General features: G+C 38.5%; 1 protein-coding gene and 1 long non-coding RNA gene across 3 annotated transcripts in view; one reads left to right on the top strand and one right to left on the bottom strand.

The window, feature by feature from the left end:
* LOC108446195 overlaps window positions 1-11,970 on the bottom strand; it is a 27,571-nt gene extending 15,601 nt beyond the window's left edge. Inside the window, exon 1 of the long non-coding RNA XR_001861316.1 lies at window positions 11,711-11,970. This is a non-coding gene — a long non-coding RNA (uncharacterized LOC108446195). The remainder of the gene's footprint in view (window positions 1-11,710) is intronic.
* The window catches only part of OSBPL10 (oxysterol binding protein like 10), an 82,946-nt gene that overhangs the window by 9,843 nt on the left and 50,136 nt on the right, over window positions 1-22,967 (top strand). For both annotated transcript variants that reach the window (XM_017732076.1, XM_017732077.1), the window contains exon 3: window positions 4,112-4,303. In XM_017732076.1, coding sequence (XP_017587565.1) covers window positions 4,112-4,303 — 192 coding nt within the window. The remainder of the gene's footprint in view (window positions 1-4,111; window positions 4,304-22,967) is intronic.

Consider the following 22,967-nt stretch of genomic DNA (forward strand, 5'->3'; position numbering starts at 1 on the left):
CGGGGGATTAGGCATACAGGCCCATCATTGCTTTGATTTCCTGTGAGAGTGACTTTAATGACTGTTGTGGTATGATGTATAATTAGAGTGCTTTTAGCAGTGGAAAACTTCACATAGGTTTTAACGTTTTAACAAAAACGGAAAATTCTGATTTTTGCACAGCTGTGTGTCAATGCGAAAGGGATGCTTGTCATTCCCAGTGTTTAATCTCAAGAAATTCTGCAAAAGAGGAGTCAGGTATTTGGCTAGGACGTAGGTGTTGACAGTATGCTGTAAAATTCAAAAGTGCCTGAGGGTCTGAGTATGCAGTTCCTGGAGTTCTCTTCTGGCAGTGACAGGAAGAAGCTGTCAGAAGGAGTTGGATGCTTCCCCCGTTTCCTTGGATGCAGCAGGCACAGTGCTCTGCTGCTGTTCTCTGAGGCAGTGGAGAAATGGAGTCCAACTTGAAAAGGTTTTGAGTCGTTATAACAGCTGCCTCCTGCAGACATTCACATGCATACTGACTGTGACTGATTTTGCAAGTTTTAAGATGCAAATGTTTGTGTTTGTCTGGGGCCTTGCCTAGAGATAGCTTCATGGGTAGCCAGAGGTCCTGGTGCTAAGCTCATTTAAGGTTTGTAGGTTACAGATACCCTCTAAAGGGTAATACCAAATTTAGGTGCTGGAGTATTTGTGTTGTGGGCTGGTGGAATTTTCTGGCACATTGTTTGGAAACGTTGGGTCACTAAAGATGGATGAAGGGTATAAAGGGACAGAAAACAAAGAGGTGGGGAGAACTTGCTTATAGACCTGTAGGAGCTGATCATGAACCAATGTATTTGGCTCTGATACTTTTCACAGACTGTGTATGTGCAAATTCCAGAATCCAGTCTCTCTGACTGGATGAGCTACATAGGATTGGTAACTATTCTGTGCTGCAAGGGGAAGCAGGGGACTCTAGGAGACTCGCTGGCAGAGGTGATATCTCCCTGGAGATCCCATAGCTCCATGCCTTGCCCTACAACAGAGCTGAGTGTCACACGCACCAGGCAGGGGATTATGGGCAACCTTTGCCAGGCTGTGTGCTTGTGTATGTAGAGATTTGAGTCTACCTAGTGTCCCTATAGCAGGACAGCCTTCTTGAGCTGTCTGAAACTAGAGCGTTCACCCATGACTGAAACTAGAGATGGGCTGTTTTTTCTGTTTTTTCTCTCCTGCTCCACTGATCCCCAAACTCCGCACCCTAAATGACTGTTCACCAGAAGTTGCTGTAAGCTGCCACATACCTTGGCAAAACTTAGGAAAAGCCATCTTAAATGCACTGTGGTCCCACAGTCTCTTCTGTCTCTAGTCACATTTCAGGAGCGTAGGTGATGTAGCCCTGTGAGTTCTGAACTAGAGCAAATGCTGCAGGGGAAAAAATCCTGATCTGGATTAAGAGACTCAAATGATGGACATGCCTGTTTCTTGGAAGTGTGTTCATTACTTACATAACCAGTTAAAAAAAATGGCAGCTAGCTAGCAACTTTTGTAGTAATAGTTCACTATCAAATTTATGACTCAAGTGTAAATGGGGTTTGGTGAAAGGCATATCATGTTAGTTGACGTGGGAGAAAATGTAGGGCAGGAGCTGCAGTCAGCAGTTGTCTGTTGTGATCCATGGATCAGCTGCAGATGGTTCCCTGCAGCTGGAAACCCTATCTTGAGGAAAAATAGCATTGTATTACCAAATAATATAAATAGTGTAGATACTAACTTTAGAATGTGTATGCATTTCAATTTATGAACGTATTTCTCAAAAGTGTGCGGGTTAAATAAGATTATTTTTGCAGGTTTGTTTTTTCCTGAAAGCTGACTTGTTCCTAGAATACCTTCTTGATTGTGTATAGAACCTGTGCATGGATTTTTCAATATATGTTTTGTGTTACTTTTGTTATGTGCAGATCTATAGCTCTCCATCAAGAAAATCAAAACATAATAAAACTCTACCTCTCACAGAATTTTTTTTGTTTAAGTGAAACTAATGGGCAAACTCACTGTTTTGCACTGCTGCTGTTTGTCTGAATTTTAGGATCTGTTTAGCTATGTGAAAGTAGCAGCTGTGTATTTTTATTATTGTGGTAGTATAATACTAAAATGTCAGTGATTCTCGAAGGATTTAATTCTAAAACAAAAATAACTCCTATTAACCTGGAAGATAAGTTGATTTTACAATTAAAAAATTAAAATGATCTTGTTTTTCCTCTACACCTTAAATTTAGTTTAGAAGTATTCTGATGCTAGTCAGTATGATAAACAAACATTAGTGAAGTATAGTCTGCTCTTATATGCTAGGAATACCCTTTTTCTGTGGAACATGCATTTAAAAAAGGAAATTCAGTTTCTCTTATCCCCTTTTTTCTCCCAAATAACTTTTCATCTGGCTCTTATTTTAACTGTAGTTATGTCTAAGCCATGCTTTCAAATGGAAGATGAATTATAAACCTGGCAACCTTCTGTGCCCTTCTGACAAATTACACCTTGTGCTGCTTTTTTGCCTTAGAGTCAAATCCAGTTTTAATGCAATTGTGATATATCAGCCAGGATGGATAATTTTTGAAAAGATGCTTATTATTGGTAATCTTATTGGCCATGGTAGCAAAGAATATATTAATTTCAGAAACAGTCAGACCATCATTCTTGGAAGCATTTGTAAATGTTAAGTCTAGACCAATGGAATAATAATTATTTCTATGAGATTAGCAGCTCTTTGCACACTGGCAATGTGATAATCCATTTTTTAAACCTTCAAAAATCTAAAGTCTAGTTTTGTGTGGCGGTGGCAGAGGGATTGTGTTCTTTCTTTCCCTCCTTCTCCTTGGTAGTGCCAGATAATGTGCCTTGTCCTTTACAGTCAGTGTGGTGGTAACATGAGGCCTGACTATTTCCAGTGCTAGTTGGAACCTGTACACCTTGGTTTGAAGTATTTTAATGAAATTACCACAAAATTGCCAAAAGTGACCTGTAAGGTATAAGAAGAGAGATTATACTCGAGGAATACTTCTGTGCACTCACCAGCAGGCGCAGGAGAAGTATCTCATGTTGATGGTGGCTGTCTTAGCAATGCTGTAGGTTGCCACTGTTATTTGTGCAGGGTTTGTAGGAGAGGTGAAAAAGTGCTTTACCCATGGGGCTGTGTATTTACTTCACTGTCTTAAAGTGCTACTAAATGTTACTCTCTGAATTGGTTTGTGTTTCATGAGGTAAAAGATACTCTGTTTTAACCTTACAGATGCAATCAACAGTTCAAATAGAAGGGAAAAGCTTTTTTATATTGCACTTTTATATATGATGTCCCATGGTGCTCTGGTGCTCATCTGAGCTTGATTAAGAATTGGTGTCTTGTATACCTCCAGGATGATTTGTGTTTGAGGTCTGCAGAGAACCAACGGAGATAGCAACACTGACAGACGGTTAGATAAAAAGAGAAGAAGTTCTTTAACATCCTGACTGATTTTATAGGTTGTATGTTAGAGGTATTCATACTGCAGATACTGTTGGAGATTTATTTCTGGCCTTTTTTGTATATTGGGTTTATCACAAGCTTATTCCAAAACAAGTTGATTTCTTCAAGCCATGTTTTGTCTTTTATCTTAATGTTTAATTGGTGTATGGATTGGCCTTGCCAAAATTACATCTGATGTTGAAAACAATACTACACTGCTTCAGAAGTTCATCGAATGAAAGCATTAAGATTTTTTTTTCCTTGCTGTTCACACCAGTTTGGTGAATTGTAGGTCAATGGTTTCATAAAAAATATTTGTGTTGGCATTGTTGTTACTCTGTCTGCAAAATCCTTCCTAAGCTTTCCTAAAAGTAGGATTGTAAGAACTAAGCAGCATGTTATTATGTAAGAATTTGTGAAGATTTTTGCAAAGGCCAATTTCAGGCAAGCCAAGAAACAAAGGCAATAGCTCTAACGTTTCCAAGAACATCTCTGCTGAGCAATGCGTATGGTTCAGAAGGAATAAATCAGTTACACCTCCAGATTTAGGTTTGTGGGGAAAGTTGAACAATACAAACGTATAGCCTGAATTGTAAATTATTACTAATGTAAAGGTTGCTAATACCGCAATCCTGTTGCTTGTTCTAGAGCATCTCATCCTCACGAAGTAGAAGTTCATCTCTGCTGCCACCTGGGACAGTTAATTCTGCATCTCCAAGTGGCCAGAAACACATGAATCAAAGCGGGCCAACTGTTGTAACCATCACACATCACAAATCACCTGCAGCTGCTCGAAGAGTGAAGAGCCAGCGATCTGGTCAACTCCATGAAGTCAGAGAGGTAAGAGAGAAACATCTGCTGTTTTGCTGTAACTTGGAAGTGCTTACTTTGCTTTAGAATAAGCAATCGAGTCTGACAAGTTAAAGATTTTCTTTGTTTCCTACTTGATGACTGCTTTGTTTTGATCCCGTTGCTGAGCAAGAGGTGGGCTTTAGTTCTGGTTCAGCTTCAGGTCAGGTGTATACTGATATTTTTATGCTGATGTTAAAATTGGTGTGTGCACATGCTTAAAAAATGAATTAGATTGGCTACAGCTCCCAGACTTTGCAGTGGTGTTTCATTACTGGGGAAAAATCTCTTTGAAGCTGTGTGCAGCAAAACCTTTCCGATTGGAAAGTGGGCCCTGAAGCATTTAAATGTAGCTGGAAAAAACTTCTTGAATAAGTCTGATGAATGTGTGAATGGAGGCATAGCTCCCCACACTCAGCAGTTTGTTGCTGTACTGCTGTAGTCTTGCCTTTGTGTCAAGTTTATATTACTGGCCTTGCAATGGAAAAATGGTTTGTGTGTATCAAAGGCATGAAAACCAAGGAAGAAAGCATGTTTCTTTTAAAGCCTGTTTGTACCAGTGTTTAGGAAATTTAACTTATACTGATTTTAGTCTGTCTTCCACACAACAAAAATAGTACCGAGCTTTAAGCTTAAATATTATGGCAGATTTTCACAGAACACGCTTTCATCTTTCATCCCTTATGATGTTTTGGTTTGTCTTTCATGTTAAGAATTTGAATAAATTCTTGGGATGTGCTCTCAGTGAAGGCTTAAATTGCACGTCCTGATGAAGAATGCTTGTTTTTATTCTAGTTAACATTAAAAATGAAGAGCTCACTGTCTGAATGTCACCCACATTTTCTTTACATTATAGAAAACAAATATCTGTTTGTTTTTTACAAAAATACCCTGTCTTTGTCTACCAATCATCTCCCCCAAGTTGTTTCTAGTGTACTAAATGTATTTGCTCTCATAGGTTGAATTCAGAGTGCACTTTAAACCTATAATAAAATCAACAGTGGGAGCTGTTGCAATTTTGTCAAATGAAGCCGAGTAAGGCTGAAAGCAATTTAAAAGAGAGTGTTAGTGTATGTGCTGGTCATAGTAAGTTGGGAAGGGAAAAAGCCATCAGTTGCAAAGAACTACACTTGGAAGAAATAAATACTAACCTATAGAAAAACAATGAGGTCAGGTATCATCCCTGGAGAAAAGGCCAGTGAATTGCTGACTCAGTTGTTTGCAATGTGATTCCAAAAGAGGTAACTATTACAGGACTTCAATCTGTAAAGATGGAAGGTAACGATTTTGTTCTGTTTGATGCGAGTGGTACCTCAGCTGCAGCACCAGTTTCTTTTAGAAGGCTGCAATAATAATGAAAAAAACCCCTTAGATATTGAAGATACAGTAACAGTTAAAAGAAGTGAGTGCTTTTCAGGGAGGGAAAATGGTTCTAAGATAAATGATGCATAAGCAAATTTTATAAGGCGATGTGTGAAGTTCACCTTTTTTATGTACTGGATATTTTGTGTGCGTGTGTGCTACTTCTTAAAGAAGAGCGTAACAGTGGAGAAATCGGACTTTCTGCCTTCTATCCCAGTCTTGTGTAAAAAGTGGCTGCTGGTGTTGTTTCCATCTTGTGAAAGGATAAGTCTGTTTTTTCCAGGTTAAGAAAGCAGATTTTTTTTCAACAGCATACTCTGTGCATGTCCTTCTTCCCCTTTTTCCAGAGTGAATCCAATAGACTTTGAGTATATGATACCTGTGTTTTCAGGGAGTATCCTTGTTCCGCATGAGAGTCAATGGGTGACTGTTAGATCCACCCTCCCTTGTTAACTTTATCAGTAAAGAGGTACCTCCAGAGCCCTTCACAAAAGTGCGCTTAAATCTGTTCTAATCCTGTTTTGTAATCTGAAACAATGAAAAATAGGAGTTAAAAGTACAGTAAGAGAAAGTTAATCCCTTCCTCAACACCTAAATCTTTGCTGTTTATTTGAAAGTTGTTTGGTATGATTTGGATGAAGGGAAGAGACTGCAAAAGGATTATAGATCAATATTGGTGTTCCCCTTATTGAATGATGTCATTGAAGCTTTGACATGCAAAAAAGTTTTTTTAAAATTGTTCTATAAATAGGACTGCATTAGCTAATTTTACACCTTACAAAATACAGTAGTTGAGTCAATGAAAAAAGCTGATCTGCTGCTGGAAAATGAGAGGAAGCATGTGTGTTTTAAATTTCACAGCAGTGTTGTGGTATGGTAATGCTGTATATGAGCTCTTCGAAAAACAGTAATGCTGCAAAAAGGGGCATCCTTCCCCTGGGACGTGTGGTCTTTGCTAGCTTGCACAATGTTTCTGAGAAAGTGTTGAACTTGAAATTGCTACTCAATTCTGAACTCTCTTGGTTTGGCCATATTATTTGTAAAAAAGTGAAGTGTCTCTCCATGTTGCAAAAATATACTCCTATATTTTATATAATGCAAGATGCTTGGTAATACTTGATTGGTTTTTTTCCTCTCTTTTGACTTCATAGTAAAAGTGACATTGTAACATTGTTTCCTTCTGTGGTTTGTTCTGGCTGATATAGTTTTATTTTTAACAGCATAGCAAATTTTAGCATGAAACTAATTGTAGCAAAGAGGTCTATTTAACACCTAACTGACATGCAAAAATGTATAAATGTAGTAAATACAACTGTCTAGGTCTGCAAAATGGCACATGTAATAAATGTTTCTGTTGTAAAATTAGAATTTCACCTTTTTTCCAAATTTTGATAAGTTAAAACTGAGCATAAGTATGGAGCTTCTGACTGCTATTAAAAATTTATGTTTTAATACTTGACCTACTTCTGTATAGTGTTGAATTGAAAAGGAGCTCAGGTGCATTACTTTTCATCATAATGTAATTTTTTATGCTGTTTAATATTGTTCTCTTAAATCAGATTTTTGCTTATATTAATTTGGTGTTAATAGTCCAGTCTACACTGATTTATGGGATGTTACATCAAAACTAAACTTAACCATACATTACTTTGTGAGAAATGATCTGCAGTGTGTTGCACTTTTTGCAGAATTATTGGAGATCCTCTTTATTTGGACCATAACTTAGCATTAAAGGGGTACTTTGAGCTAATTTTTTAGTAAGTGATTTTATGGTAACCTAAGTCTCCATGGTCTTGAAATTTAATTCTGTTTTTAAAACTGTGGATATTATTATCCTCTTAGAAATTTATGATGAGAGTTAAGCTTTCAGATTTCTTAACTGTAGGTGGTTAAAATCAACTGGAAGGTTAAGCCAAGTGGCCACATCACCCTTCATATTAAATTTTAGCTGTCACTGAACTAAATAATAGTGGCAGAATGGTCAGAATGGTGTTTATGTTGGCTGAGAGTGTCTGACTCTTGTACAATCTCTGGCAGTGTTACCATTGTTGTTAAAGAACCAAGTGTGTGAAGATTTTGTAGTAATTTATATTAATTATTTACAGACATTTAGAGAAATTAAACTGCAGTCCAGAGAAATATTTCTTTCCACAATTTAAAAAATTCAGTGAAGGATTTTCTGATCCCTTTGAAATGTGGTGCTTGTTACAACTTTTGATGCCCTGACTAGTCATCTGCATGGGTTTCTGAACATTTGGTACAGTGAGATCCAGATTTCACAGGGCCTCCACCAGTGTGACATCTCTTTTATGTGCCAGTGGGCAGTCCCAGAACTTGGAAAGGATTGCTTTTTGGTAAGATGACAGTCCTACTGCTTCTTGCATGTCCTTTTCCATATATAAACACAGTTACCATTTGATTCCTGCAGGAATTATGCAGCTAGTAGTGGTAGTTCTTTGCTTCTTCCCTTACAGTATCAGGAAATCTAGGACTTACACCTAGGGCTTCATGGAGTGAGTTTTACCAGCAATTTTGTGAGGCTGCAGTTGTCCAATTTTATGTGGTTACTAGGAGAAGGAGATGATTCTAAAACACTTCCGAGGATTTTTCAAGTGAGAAGTGAATGTCTTCAGATCACTGTAATATTTGGATAGCAAAATTAGGAACTGTGACTAGCTACTGTTAGCAAAAACGGATGGTGTTGTCCGTGGAGAAGTGTTTGTTGTGTCACAGAATTACAGCACTGCACAGGCAGCATTGTAGGTGAAAGAGGAGATGCAGTGCTTAAACCACGTGGGGGAACATTCAGACTTGCAGGACTTCCACGCGTGTGGACTTTATGTGAAGACATACACTAAGCTGTGTGTTGATGTTAAAGCTTTGTAGTCAGTGTTCACGCTGGTAGTGGGGGAAATCTTGATGGTTTTTGACCTATGCCAGATTTTACTTTGCAGCTTTGAAAAAGTCAAGTTTTGCTTTTTATTTCAATTTTTTTGTCCTCCTTTCATTTCTCTGAAAGTGTGTACATGGAAAGGTCAATGGATAAGGTCTAATGTGAGTCTTAGCAGAAAGAATGCTGTAGCTCTAGATCTTTGGCATAGTGTTGAGGTTCTGTGAGGTTGTGCAATAAGGGTGCATGAAAAAAATTCAGCTCCTTGAGCAGGACATCATGCTTAGTGTAAAGTATGCACAAAGAACATTTAAAAATCCTGTTAAAATGTTAAGTGTTTTTGACAGTGTGTGTCTAATTTTGTGTAAAATTACTTTGTAAAAGTGGGGAGAAATGCTATATACTAGATCATTGCTTTCACTGGCAGTTCTCACCTTGGTTTTGGAGTGCAGGAAAATGAGAGCTAGCTTTGTAACAAAGATGACCATTACATCTGCATGAGTAATAAATCAAATATTTGCTTTTAGGAGATGAAAATGATCTCATGTTCACCTAAGGTATGGAGGTAGGATGGGGTGCTAAACTGTGCTAACTTCAGTCTTTCTGGCCTGGTAATGTGGGTGCTTTATCGGGGGAGAGCTGATAACTGTGGAGTGCAGCTACAACAGCACTGCTGAAGTCTGTGTTGCTGTGCTTTAGTTAGTCAGGTATAAAAGTAGTTAACTAAAAACATGTCCATTTTTCTTTCTAGACATATTTTAGTATAAAAGGTAGCTTTGTGATGTTTTCTTCATGGCAGTTTGTGGCTGATCCTTTTAACTAGAGTCTTCCTGCATTTCAGAATTAGTGTAGTAAATACACTCTAGACAGATTTGATAGTTGGACTGACCAGGGTATTTCATCTCTCATAGATACTGCAGGAAGTGTTTCAGTTTTGAATTCCAAGTGTCCTGTTTTCTGTTCATTTGAGGAAATAATATGGTGGTACAGTGAGTGGCAATTTTGGAAAAGGGAGGGAAAGAACACAGAGGAGTAGCCTTTGTTAGTTATAACTCTCCATTTTTTCCTGGACTTGTATTTAAAATATCTTCCTGCACCCCCCCACTATACCTAATAAATTAGTAAAGGCTTGTCCTATTGATCATCTTTCATCAAGTGCATCATATCATATACAAGATAAGTCGTCTTTAACAATAGGTGCTATGGATTATGCTTTAAGTATGGAGGCTAGTTGGAAAATGAGGTATGTTACCGAAGTGTTTACATCCTCATAACACTGCATCTATGCTTTGTATGTATTGTAGGTATTACACTTCCATTTGTCTGCAATCTCACTGTCAGAAATTTTTCATTTTAATTATCTGGGTGTGAAAAACAGGGAAGAATGTCTCCACTCTAAAACAGGTAATGTGAAAGTGCTTGGAAAAAACTCAAACCAAAACCAGCTGTTTCGCAGAAAGCAATGGATACTTCTTGGCTTGAAGAAAAGTGAAGCAGAAGAAAAGACAGCAGAAAACCTTTGTGTCAGTTTTGTGTCCATTGAAGTCAATACTAAAAGTGAATGAGGCCTTAAGCCTTAATTCATTAGTTGATATTTATTTGGCACAGAACATGGTAGTGTAAGTTATACTACAGCTACTACTATTTAACTGTGCTTCGACATACTTTTCGAATTGAGAAGTGTTGTAATACAAATTCGTGTTACAGCTACATTTAACAGCTCAGTTGCCCCTGAGCTCACTGATACTGAAGGGGTTGCTCCCAGCTGGGTTTTAACAGGAGCAATTATGATTTGTTTAGAGGCGTTAAATCTGTAACAGTATAAACCAGTTTCAAACCTAACATGAGGTCTAAAAGGGGCAGCTGCAAGTGTTACCTCTGCACTTTCTTCTGAATTGGTGCTGGCCCCAGTTCTAGAAACATGTGATCCTTGTACAGTATGAAAATACCATTGTGAGCACACAGAAATGTTCTTCTGGCTATACAGCAATGTTTGTGTGATTCCCTGCCCTTCATCTCCCTAGACAGAAAACCAGGATTGAGAGTATGTAGAACAGATGCAGTTATTTGGTGCCTTCTGTGGCAGTTTCTTCGGAGGCTGTTTGACTTGTCTATAGATTTCTCATCTCCTGTATCTGCTTATTCTATCTCAAGTAAGTACTGCTAAGATCAATAGAAACATGTCTCCTTGGGGAGTAAATGGGATGCTTAAATCTCTGACAGTGTCAGTCTAGTACCTCCTGGAGTAGTAAATGTACATGTGCTTATAAAAATTACTCAGTTAGTAGCATTAACTGTCTTACTTTGGGGATGAGGAGATGGAAATTATTCTAATATTATAAACCAATTGTTATTATTACATAAACATGAGCTGAATACTTCTCTGATCTCTGAACCTTTACCTTGTGTTTGCAGTATGTTTGAGGTCACTAAGAGTGCATTGAAGTAGCATCTTCCTGACCTACACTTTGTTCTGTGCATTTGATTTTGTATTCATATGAAGGTTGAGTCATCCTGGCTTTCAGATACCCAGGCAGGGAGAATTAAGGTTGCTATGGGAATCATAGAGCAAATGTTCTACTAAAATTACACTGTTTGTCCATACGGGTTATGTCAAGAGTGAACCTGGCTCATTATTTCTGATATTTTTCCCTACCCCCCCCCCCCCCCAGCCTGTAGTTGAGCAGTAATTGAGCATGTGCAAAGATGATAATTTTCCATCATTTAATAAATGGCAATTTATAAATTAGGGATAATACAGTATGTATGATAACTACATTCAGAGATTGCTGCAGCATTCATTTTCTTAAGCAACTGCAGAGAAGCCAAAATTATTCTTTACAGTTATTAAGACATTTAATTACATTTCCAGTAAATGGTAGGTTCCCAAGGGATCTTGAGAGAAGTCACATTTGAAGGGAATTCAGTCTCCGGTTTGTGTGCCTTCAAAACTGCCACTTAATTCTGCTTTATGTACAAAATTCAACTGTTTTATGTGCATGTGTAAAACAGCATAGCATATCATACACATACCTGCATTTTTGGAAAACTACAGGGCTGTTTTCTTTCACAATTATAGCACAAATACTGCACTAGTTTAAAATCAAAGTTCTCAGTTTGAAAATGAAGCTTTAAAGAAAACATACCTCAGTAAATCTTTCCTCAGATTAGGGTATCACATCTCATGGTCTTGTTTCCAGTGCAGGTTTCTGGGTGGCTGGCTGGTGCAGCAGTGATTTTCGCAGCAAACCCTGAACAAGGGTGACAAGGGCCACCTTCTGCAACTCTGTTTGTAACGCAAATTACTGCTTCCAGGATACATGGGCCATTTTGTTAACCCACACTTACATGCTATTTTTATTAAATTAAGTAGAAGATATTTTTGAATGTTCTCAGTGGTAACAGATGACAGTGTAATATTAGGTGGCTGGCCAAGTTTCAGATATTAAGTACAGAAGGTACTTATATAAATGCTCTCAAGGAGAAAGTAACCATAGAAATGGCTCATATATTTTAAGCATACCATTAAGTTTACATTATTATACACTTTTATTGAGGGCTTACTATAATCTTCAGCTCCTTGTGTAACACCTAAAGTACTGAATACTACGCTAAGAAACACAGGGAACATTTTGAGTTTACAACAAATGTGAATAGTAAACACTGTAGCTCTTAGTTACTTAAAGACCTGATCTCTAACAGCTTTTGCTGCATGTTCTTATTGTAGTGCTTGTATTGCAGGTGTTGAATGCTTTGGAAACTGTGCTACATAGGTGCTTTTCAGCAGCTGCTTATTGGTTGCAATTCTGATTTCTGACAATATGCTTTAAAAGAATGGCTAATAAGACAATGGCTAGCAACATCTCATCCAGCAAGCAAACCAGAACTACATCTGCCCGAATCTGACTAATATGCCTTAAAGTAGCATTGTATTATAGGTACTAGATACATAGCTGTCACTGATGAATTATTTTAAATTTTTATTATGGTTCATTCATTTGTCTCTTCCCTTTGCCACTTTCTAGGAAGCACAGTCATATGTTCTTGCACATACTTCTTAGCATGTTTTTCTGGTGGTATCTACTGTGTTCTGGGATAACTGCGTACAGGTTTTCTCCTAAAACCCCAGTTATCCAATTGCAGTTTTATTGATAGGTTTAGGCTGACAGACACAAAACAGATGGATTTGTGGAAAAGTTGCTATATAAGGGTGCTTCAGCCTTACAGCGTGTCACAAGTTGGGTACTCAAAATTATGGTAGTGTATGGTGAATTACTTCAGTGCAGTGAAGTTAATGATATCAACTTAAACCAGTTGACAGTCAGCTTTTCTACATAGGGAGAAGTCAAAGGAATGGATTAGGAATGCTTTGTGACAGCCTATGGAGGTGCACTTTATGGAAGACTCAGGAATGGCAAGGTTAGATAGCCTTGATATGGACAGCTCACTGACTTCTCAGAAAACGTGAGGTGAATTGACTGTAAGATGGGGAAGTGATGTGCACATCTCAGGGTTTTTTAAATGATGGAAACAAAAGTCAGTTTTATGCTTGGACACTACAAGTTAGGTGGCTAACAGAGAGAAGGGGTGAAAGGATCTAAAAGCAGTCTTGGCAAAGGGAAGATGCACTGGGACTGTCCATCAGAAGTTTGTCTACTGTATGGCATATTGGACTTCTCTGAGTGGCAGTATGTGTTTATATATTCCCAGCTAGAATGGAATAATAATAATAATAATAAAAATTTAAAAAGTTTATAGAGTTACTTTTTCCAGCACCATATGTTCTGACAGAAACCTCTGCATCCTTGAGCTACTCATGCTGAAGTGTGTAATTTATGTTCAACTGGCCTTTTCTCTTCTGAAGACTAATTTCACTCAAAGTCCAAACCTCACTTTTTATCAATTGTGCCCTATATTGCAGTAAACTGATAGAATTTTCCTGTGATTGCTGATGTTGACTTAATGGTTAGCAGCGACATTTTAGGAGCTCTTTGGAATACTTGAAATTCACAAATTAGCCTAAATTCCTGATAATCAAAATATGCTTTCCAGCTTAGGACTATAGCTGTTAGCTTCAGCAAAGTGATCTTTCTGAAGTGTAAGAAAAACTGCTACTCAGAAAAGCCCACAGAATAACATCTGCTTATGAGTAACATTTAATGACTAAAAATAATGACTTTGTGAGGTAATTTTTATAGTAAAATTGCATAAGAATAATTTCCCACAAAGTGCTTTTTATAAACTGCTCTCAATACTGCATTCTGTGGTTTAAAATAGAACAGTGTGCTTCCTGCTTGGCTAGATGGCAGCCAGTTGCCATCCAAGATTTACTTGAATTTGTGGACTCCTTTCTGCTTGTCTAATTTTTTGGTTCTGGATCACTGAAAGCATGTGAGGTGGGGCAAACAACATTGGGAGCTGCTTTTTCTCTTCCCTGTGATTTTTCCTCAAGATCCCAACACTTTGCTCTACTTGAGTTGTGTTTGCCAGTAAATGCTAAGTCTCAATAGGTGGCTATTAGTAGGCTGTGGTTAATAGAAAATCCTCAAGAAAAGGGAGCACGGTGAAGAAACCCAGCATTTACTAGTCGTTTTTGTGCAAAATGTCATAGGTTACCTGGATACGTGGAGTGTTCACAGGGAGCTGTAACACAACAGGCAAAAGAGGAAACCTGCCATGTGTCCTGCAACAGGCCCTGATTCCCAGACACCTCCCTCCAGTGGCAAAGTGACCAGTGCTAGGTTGATCTTTTGGAGAAAAATAGCTTACTCACTCTGATTTGTAGGAAAACGCAGTGCTCATTGATACAATTTGTCTGAATCACTGACTTTCACTTGTATATTTGTTATGGCAACCAGCTCTTTCTAAAAAGATTTCACTTCTCACCTAAAGACTTGTGGAGTAGCTCCATTAAACACTCTTAGACAGCTGACACTATGAGAGGAATTTTTTTTATCTCTAGTGTTTCAGTACTTTGGTTTGTCTGTAAATCTTCCACAGGGAAAAAACCATGAAGTTGATGTTGTTTTGTGAGGGAGAAGTATTCTCTTTCAGATTTAAGCAGCAAGAAGGTATTCTCAGGATAATTAAAAATTTTTGGGAGGATGATAGGAAAAGCTTCCCTCCCCTCCCATTTTTTCCCCCACCTATATAATATGAAGCCACTCAAGGAAAGCTGAGTATATACATCAGAGTATTGATTAAGACTAAAAACATCCTCTAGAAACTCCAAGATCATCTGTCTACTTAAATATTCTCTGGCAAAATCTGAACTTTTTGTTCTAGTCTGTTTGCATGGACACCAGATCTTTTCCTCACCCTTGCCCTCAGCTGCCTTTCTGTCATTCAGAAGCTCATTTCTCAGGGGAGGAGGACAGATTGACTACAGAGAGCATGCATTTAACCTTATGTCTGGGGTTGTCATAAGGAAATGTGGTAAGGAGGTAGCAAAGGGAAGCATCTGATTTGTTTTGGCCTGAGTAGGTGGGCTGTTTTGGTGAGTTTTCTGGAGGCATTCTCAGGGATCCTGCCAGAACTGCTTCAATCCTCTTTACTAACCATATGTGTTGCAAGGACTGTGAAACTCTCTCTGGGGTCTCTCTGTTTCCCTGGTGTAAGAAGCACACTTCTTTAGAAGCTCAGGACACTCAGATTGTCCTTGGGAGTGTTTTGCATCCAAATAAAGTGTCTTCATGAAGTCCCAGAGAACACTGACAATTACAGATACCATATACACTCTTTGGTGTTTGGAGATAGATCTGTTAAATATATCCTGTCTTTCATTCTTCTGAGAAGAGAGATGCTTTTGTAAAACAGCTAGTTAGGTCAGCTCCCCTTCTTACTGAGCTTCTGCCTATTTTAAAGGGAGGAAGGGAGGAGTGTCCTCTCGTATACCTGAGCTGCAACAGACTGAGAATTTCTTGGAAAGGTAGATTAATTTTCTTCCTCTGCTACTGCAAGGAATGTTTAAGGCTTCCAGGCTAGTCAGCAAAAAAGACTTGTGTCCCCTTTTTCCTGTCTCCCCCAAATCTGGCAGCTTTATGGACTAAAGCAGTAGTATGCAGACCTACAAAATACAAAGTCTTACTATTGTAGCTGTGCAACTAATAGCAAGGGAGCTTGCAGGTGTGATTAATAAGCTATTGGATAGTAGGCCAAATGGAAGATGTCTGTAGTTCATCAAATGATTAAAGAATGTTGTCTGAACAAAACAGAATTATATTATGTTGCAAGGATATACAGCAAGTGTCCAAGTTACAGAATTTGAAGATATAAAATAGGGATTGAATATGTAAAGAATGGAGCATAGTTTCATGTTTAGTATATGAAGAAATTAACTAGCCAATTCAAAATGTTCATGACAGAAGTAGGTAAATAAGAGCTGCTCACTGGAGAGTAAACCCTGTGCTGAGGTCTGTGGAGAGCTCATAGCCCCAGGAGGTGCTGATGGCAACCAGTGGGAGAGCAGCAGATTGGTGAGAGTAGCTAAGAACAGGAAACAATTGAGGCAGCCTGCCTCCTCCACTCCCCGTTTTTCTGGTTGTCTTAGACTTGGCTTTTAGACTCAGTCCTGATGACATTTGGTGTGTGTTCTGTAAGGTTTTCCTCACAAGGAACCAGCCTGTGGAGCACATGGGGAAGAGGCTGAGAACGAAAAACCAAAAAACAAAACCCTAAAGGAAATAATGTTTTGTTCGGTGAGACAATGAAGATAAGTAGCAACTGACTTTTCAGTTTTTTCCCTAACAGAGATTATGTGAGTTCCTGGTTAGGGAAGAGACAAAATAAAAGATGGGGTGGAGGGAGCTTGTTTTCATTCTCCTTCGAGGGAAAAAATTGAATTGTGAAAGCAGAGGCAAGGACTGAAGAAGAAATGTGCCCTGGTGATTAGCTTCCATCCTGACTGACAGAGGTGATAGTTCTGTTCATTCCATCACTTTTTGTGTCTCTGTCTGCAAATTACATGCCAAATGAAAATTAACTTCCTCCTTTGAAGCTTTGTTGATAGGATGTATGTGTCTAAGCCTTAATAACTATTATATAACAAGTCATTCCAATTTTAACGTTCATTGTTTGCTTCATTAAAATAATTGAGGTCAAGTTGGCTGCTATCCTGAGGTGATGATAATGGAGAATTCCGTGCTTATTCCCGGTAATGGGAGGGAAGCAGTAATCAGGAAAGGACAGCTGATACGGGTGTCATTATCTGGTTCCATCTTTCCAAGACATTTTCAGTGTATCTCACTTGGTGTTGTAGGATGCTTCCTTAAAACATTTTTTGTCATTAATATAGTAATGTTCACAGAGGCTGCTGTGGGTCTTAATCCAGACTGAAGCTTTGTGGGTAGAATTCTTTCCTGTTTATAGTTCAAGGAGGTTCTTTTTGGTCCGAAGGTCAGGTTTTATTGTGAGCAAAGTGTACAGATAAGTTACCTGTGGTCATCTGGTCTTGTGCGTGTTTCTACACTAGACACTTTAAAAGCTGAAGTGCAAAATCATCCTGATAAGAGATTTATGTTAGCTATTGGAGTACTTCCAGCAGCAATCTCTGTTCTTACTTATTTCACCTTTGTTATATATTAAGCTGTAATTTTGTCTTCCTGGCTTGCATGCTATAGCTGTAATCCCATTTAAAGATCTGTTATGTGACTTCATGAAGAAAAGAGTGAAGTCTGTAAATCCTTGTCAGAAAATTTCTTTTATCAAGTAGTAAGATGGACACAGCAAGTGGCCTTGAGTAGTCTGAGACCTCTTCTCAGTAGTTAAGTCATGGCAAAAGTTCACTTCCTCTGCAGTGGTTATGCTTAACTCAAAACAACAGTGCATTAAATTTGGGAAAAAAAAATCACTTCTACTGCATTTGTAGAAGTTACCTTCATTTGTCAGACATCTGGATTGGTGAGGTATACTTTCTGAGGTGATGGTTAACGGTATTTACAGTAGTCTTTCTGCATGTGTGTTGATGCTCTTTTCTTTTTCAGAATGAATAGTGGAAAGGGGTTAGGTTTAATGGAAATCCTGTGGGATTTGTGAATATGAGCTGTATTGGTAGCTAGTGTGTCCAATTAGTGACTGGTGTGATTGCTTTAGTGACATTAGAGTTCCAGGTATCAGTATCTTATATTTTGATATATTCCTGATAGATGTATGTGTGTATATATACCCATATGCATATACACATATATTCTACTTATACTGGCTGTCTGTTTTAACTTTCGATTTTTACAATATGACAGTTTGTGTTGTTGATGAAATACAGGTCAAGATAGCAAGAGGGGTCCTTGCTCAAGGTCAGAATTGATGGCTGTATTAGGTTCATGTGGAAACACAATATATCATGTTTACAGTGATTTAGAAGGTTTTTATTCTTTGCGTGCAGACTTTTCTGTTCTTCATCTGCTTTTGCTTTTAAGAAAATCTATGTTTTCTATGAAATAAAATAAAAAAATACAAACCCCTGTGAAATATGCATGTTTAACAATGGTTAAATGTCCTGACTCATGTATCACTTGTGACTTATTCTAGAGTAGTTTGAAAAGCTGGTCTCACCTGCTGTCCTTTCCCAATGTTTTCTGAAAAGTTATTTTTCTGGTACTATTTTCTAAAAAGTAAAAAACTAGTATTTCCAGAAAGTGTCTCTGTGTGTGTTTGTATGTGTCAGAGAGAGAGAGACTGTGTTTTCATATTACACTTTATTAAAAAACCCACCCCAAATGAAGCACCAACCAACTAAATCCTGCCAAAAAATAGTGAAGCAGCAAACTGGCTATTTCCCAGTCTTTAAAAGCAGTAAACTTCTCACAAGGACAGCTTGACTTAGAGATTTAAGGAAGTGATGCATGTTGCATTTCTATTATTATTTAAGTGTCTAAAGGTTTTTCCACACAACCGGTTATTTTTACAGATGCTCTGTTTTTTGTACAAGCACTTTTTATTGTGTTGTTTATTTCCCCATGTTTTTAATAATGGTTTTCAACTTGCATGCAGTCAATAATGGAAAGGATTGAAAAATAAAAATCACTGCATTAAATCTTTCAGAGGAATTGCCTACAGATAAGTCTGCAGACCACGTGCTGCTGGTGATGGTGTGCAGAGATTACTACCGTAGAGAAAAAGAGTTATTAACTGATGGAGCAGAATGTTTCCTTCATGAATGATTTCTAGCACGTCACAGAGGAGCTTGAGGATACAGAATTTCTGTGGGTTTTCAGCACTAAAAGAACATTTTCTTTTTTCTCTGGAGTGTTTTGGATTTTTCCTCATGCATGGGTAGGCATATCTTAATACAGACTATAAAAGGACTCAATTGTGTGATCAACACTATTTAAACTACATTTAAACAACATCTAAACTAAATTTAAGCTAAAATTGAAATTGCCCATATGTGTACCAGATTGTGTCTGGTGCAGTCTGAAGACTCTCCCTCGTGTTTTATATTCTAAAAGAGGGGTAGGATGATCTGAAGTATTTAAATCATTATGTAGAAAGACAGGATTGGTGATGCTACTTATTTTCTTGGATAGCTCCACATGGCCTGGGTGACAAAGGGAGAGTGTCTGCTTGCCCTCTGAGGTAATATGGCTGATGTCATTCTTCCTTTGCTTTGAGGAACCTGAAGTCACTGTCTTGGGAGGTGCCCCTGCGGCAGCTGTGGATTGAGTAGTTTTACAGATGGCATAAAGCTGGTGTTTGGTTTAGGTTGTTGCGAGGCACTGTGTTAATTGGGTGAAATCCTGTAGGAGCAATAATTCTAGAAAGAAAGATGTTCTGATAATACACATCTGTCCTAGACAGACAGACTTGCGCCTGTTAGTCCTGGAGTCTGGATAACAAAAGTATTTAAAATAAAATGATGTCAAAAAGCAATCATATGCTCTTACATTCAGGTGTGGCTATTCAGTTTTCTTCCTTTGAAGTTTCTGTTTATTTTTGTTGTAGGATGGGAGGAAAAATCTTAAATGGAGATTGTTGTTACGCTTAATAATTTGGAATATATCCCTTTCTCTTTCTAGAAACAAATTGAAGCATTGAATAAATTCAGGTTTTGTAGGATGGTTTTTCTGCATGGGAAAGATTAGTGTATCATCTAGTATTCTAACAAAATACTGAAGTCCTGTATGTTTTTCTTTTAGCATGGGAAATAGGACTTCAGTTTCTCATTATTATTTCCTAAATTAATTTTTGGTAACTAATTTTAGCTTATTTACTGCATGAAAGAATATTCTTTCATCTTATTATGTCTGGAATAAATTTCTTTGAAACCTAGGGTATCTCATGGCTTTCTTTGCTAATCTTCCACATACTGCGGAGATAACCCTGAGAATTAGTCGTTTCTACTTACCGTTTGTTTGGATTCTTATCACATAAGTGTTTGTGTCATACATCGTTTTGGCTATGTGTTCACAACAGGAAGATCCAGGAGGTGCAGTTCCAGCTGTGAAGGAGTAGTTAGCAGTTCCTGTGTCTGGGATTTAAGTACGGAAAGCAATCACACAGGATGTTAAGATCAGCTCTGAAGAGGAGGAAGCCGGCAGCAGCAAAAGCTGTGGATTGCCTGTATTGGAGCAAGTGGTAGGGAGGGGAGGACCTACAGAAGAAAACATCACAGATGTTTCCTGTTGCATTCTGACATTCATGAGAGGGTCATTGGATGGCAGGTTTCTTTGAGTATAATGTTATTCAGGATGATTGTATTAGCTCTGCATGGCAAGGTTTTTGTTGGAGAAGGGCCGCTGATGTGGCTTCTGTGAGAAGCTGCCAGAAGCTTCCCCATGTCCGACAGAGCCAAGGCCAGCTGGCTCCAAGATGGACCTGCAGCTGGCCAAGCCCAAGCCCATCAGCAGTGGTGGTAGAGCCTCTGTGATAACAGATTTAAGAAGGGGGGAAAAAACTGCTGTTCAACAGCAGCCAGAGAAGGGAGGAGTGAGAATATGTGAGAGAAGCAACTGCAGACACCAAGGTCAATGATGGAGAGGAAGGTGGTGCTCCAGGTACTGGAGCAGGGACACCAAGGTCAATGATGAAGGAGAGGAAGGTGGTGCTCCAGGTACTGGAGCAGGGATTTCCCTGCAGTCCGTTGTGAAGCAGGATGTCCCTCTGAAGCCCATGGAGGTCCATGGTGAACAGAGGTGCACCCGCAGCCCATGGCGGAACCCTTGCCAGAGCAGATGGATGCCTGAAAGAGACTGTGAACCTGTGCTTTTAAAAGCAGGTTTGCTGACAGGATTTGTGACCCTGTGCGAGACCCTGTGCTGGGGCAGTTCGTGGAGGACCCCATCCTGGATCAGGTGAAGAGAGCAAGGAGGATGGAGTGGAAGAGACAATGTGTCATGAGCAGGCTGTAACTCCTCCTAACTGTCCCCCTGTGCTGCTGGGGGGAAGGAGCAAAAGTAGTGAAACTGGGAATTAAGTTAAACCTGAGAAGGGGGGGGGGGAAAAGTAAGATTTGGTTTTATTTTCTCATTACTTTACTCTGATTGGTACTAATTAAACTAATTTCCCTGAGTCAAGTCTGTTTTACCTGTGATGGTAATTGGGTGACCTCCCTGTCCTTATCTTGACCCATGAGCCTTTTGGTTTTCAGACAGGGAGGGGAAGTGGTGGGCACTGGGTGACCAGCTAAAGTAAACCCACCACAAGAACACTGGCAATACCTGAGAATTTCTGACAGGCTAAAATAGGTCTGAATCTCCTTCAAGCTTCAGGAGCAGCTGTTAATAGGGAACGCATGTCAGCTGCTTGTTCTCCTGCATCAGGCAGAAGATGGAGAAAGAAGCAAACCATGCATTTGGACTGGTGTCTTCCTAGGACGAGGCTTCTTCTTACTGAATACTTGGCAGTTAAGTTAATGCAGGCCTACTAATGCTAGAAATTTGCACACTTACAATTCCTTTTAATCCATGTAGTCCTGATGGTACTTTCAGGTTTTTTTTTATTGTACATCTATCATAAAGTTGTATTTTTGAAGTTTCAGTGCATTTCTGAGAATGTGAAGTTTTTTTGTGATATTATGAGAAGAATATATAGGTGAAGAGGAGGTGTCAAATTCAAAACAAGAGTGGAAAGAGAAATGAGTTGAGATTTGGTGAGGAGATAGGGCAAAAAATAGCCTTTGTTGTTGTTACAAGTAAAGAACTACTACTTTGAGCTGTCTGTATTTGCAAATGGGAAGGATGGAGAATTGTAAGGTGCTAAAATAAACCATGTAAAGGCAAAGTAATTCAAAATTAGGCAAGTTATTTCACTTTGGAAAAGGGAAGTTAAAACTTACCTTTCTCAAAATCAAAGCTTTTCATTCTGATTTTGAAACTAGCTTAGACTGCTCTTAAGTCAAACATTTTGCCTCTCCTGGGAGAAAGTAAAAACCAGACCCACCAGTAAGAGGATAATGCTATCACTGCATGACTTAGTGGCTGTCCTGTTAAGGATTAATGTGTTTAATGAATTTTATCTTGTATGGTTTGGTGTTTTTGTGTTGGCTCCTCCTTGATTTACTCTCTGTAGAACAACTACACTTCAGCTCTTCTGAAATCTTTTGTCAAGGTCTTTAAAAAAAATTGGCAAGCATGTAAAAAAAGTTGAGTTATTTCAATAATATATGTCATGCCATAGAGTTGATCTGTCACTTCAGAATAGGGGAGGTTCTTCATCTTTGTTCTGGTCATTCAGCACCTTAAACAGTGTGGTTTTGATCTGTGCTTGAGCAGTAAGTGTTCAGCAAGTCCTAATACTTTGAGTCCTACACAGAAGTTGCTGTTCCAGATGTCTTCTGCTGTGTCAGGTTTGTAGAACAGCTGCTGGTATCACACCTGTAACATGAAACTAGGTAGTAAGGAAAAGATGAATCAAAAGGCTGCTTTAAAGCTATCTTAGGTCAGCTAGGAAACAATAGGACTCAGACCAGCACCTTGTTTTGGATAAAGGTAGAATAAATCATTGATTTTATGGAAATTTCTCCTAATCTAGGAAGAATACAGCCTACAAAAGTCTGTAAAGTTTTGGGCTGGGTGATAGCTGCAAAGATTCAGTTAATTTTTCAAATGTCTTCTAAGCTCCCTGATCAGTTTACCTTGTGCTCCTGTCTTTATCTGCAAAAGAATATAGTTGCCCTTAATTAAGGGGGAGGGGAAATTGAAATGTTTGACGTTTTCGGAGTTTTATTTTTGATTTTATTTTTTATGAAAGCAAATCTTGGAATTGTAAGCTGTTTCCCACAAAAAAAAAAAAGTAGGAAAACTGATCATTTGGAAATGAAAATAGAACATTTCTGTCACTGTGAAGTATGAGAATGTCAGGTTTTCAATTTCACACTCTTACGCAGGATGGGAAAAGGAGAGAAGCAGTTTTCCATACAATTATATTGGTTAGTCTTCCAGGGAGATGGTCATCTTTTTTCTCCTAGCT

The sequence above is a fragment of the Corvus brachyrhynchos genome, unplaced genomic scaffold (assembly GCF_000691975.1).
Source record: "Corvus brachyrhynchos isolate BGI_N302 unplaced genomic scaffold, ASM69197v1 scaffold53, whole genome shotgun sequence".
In the NCBI taxonomy this organism is placed as follows: Eukaryota; Metazoa; Chordata; class Aves; order Passeriformes; family Corvidae; genus Corvus; species Corvus brachyrhynchos.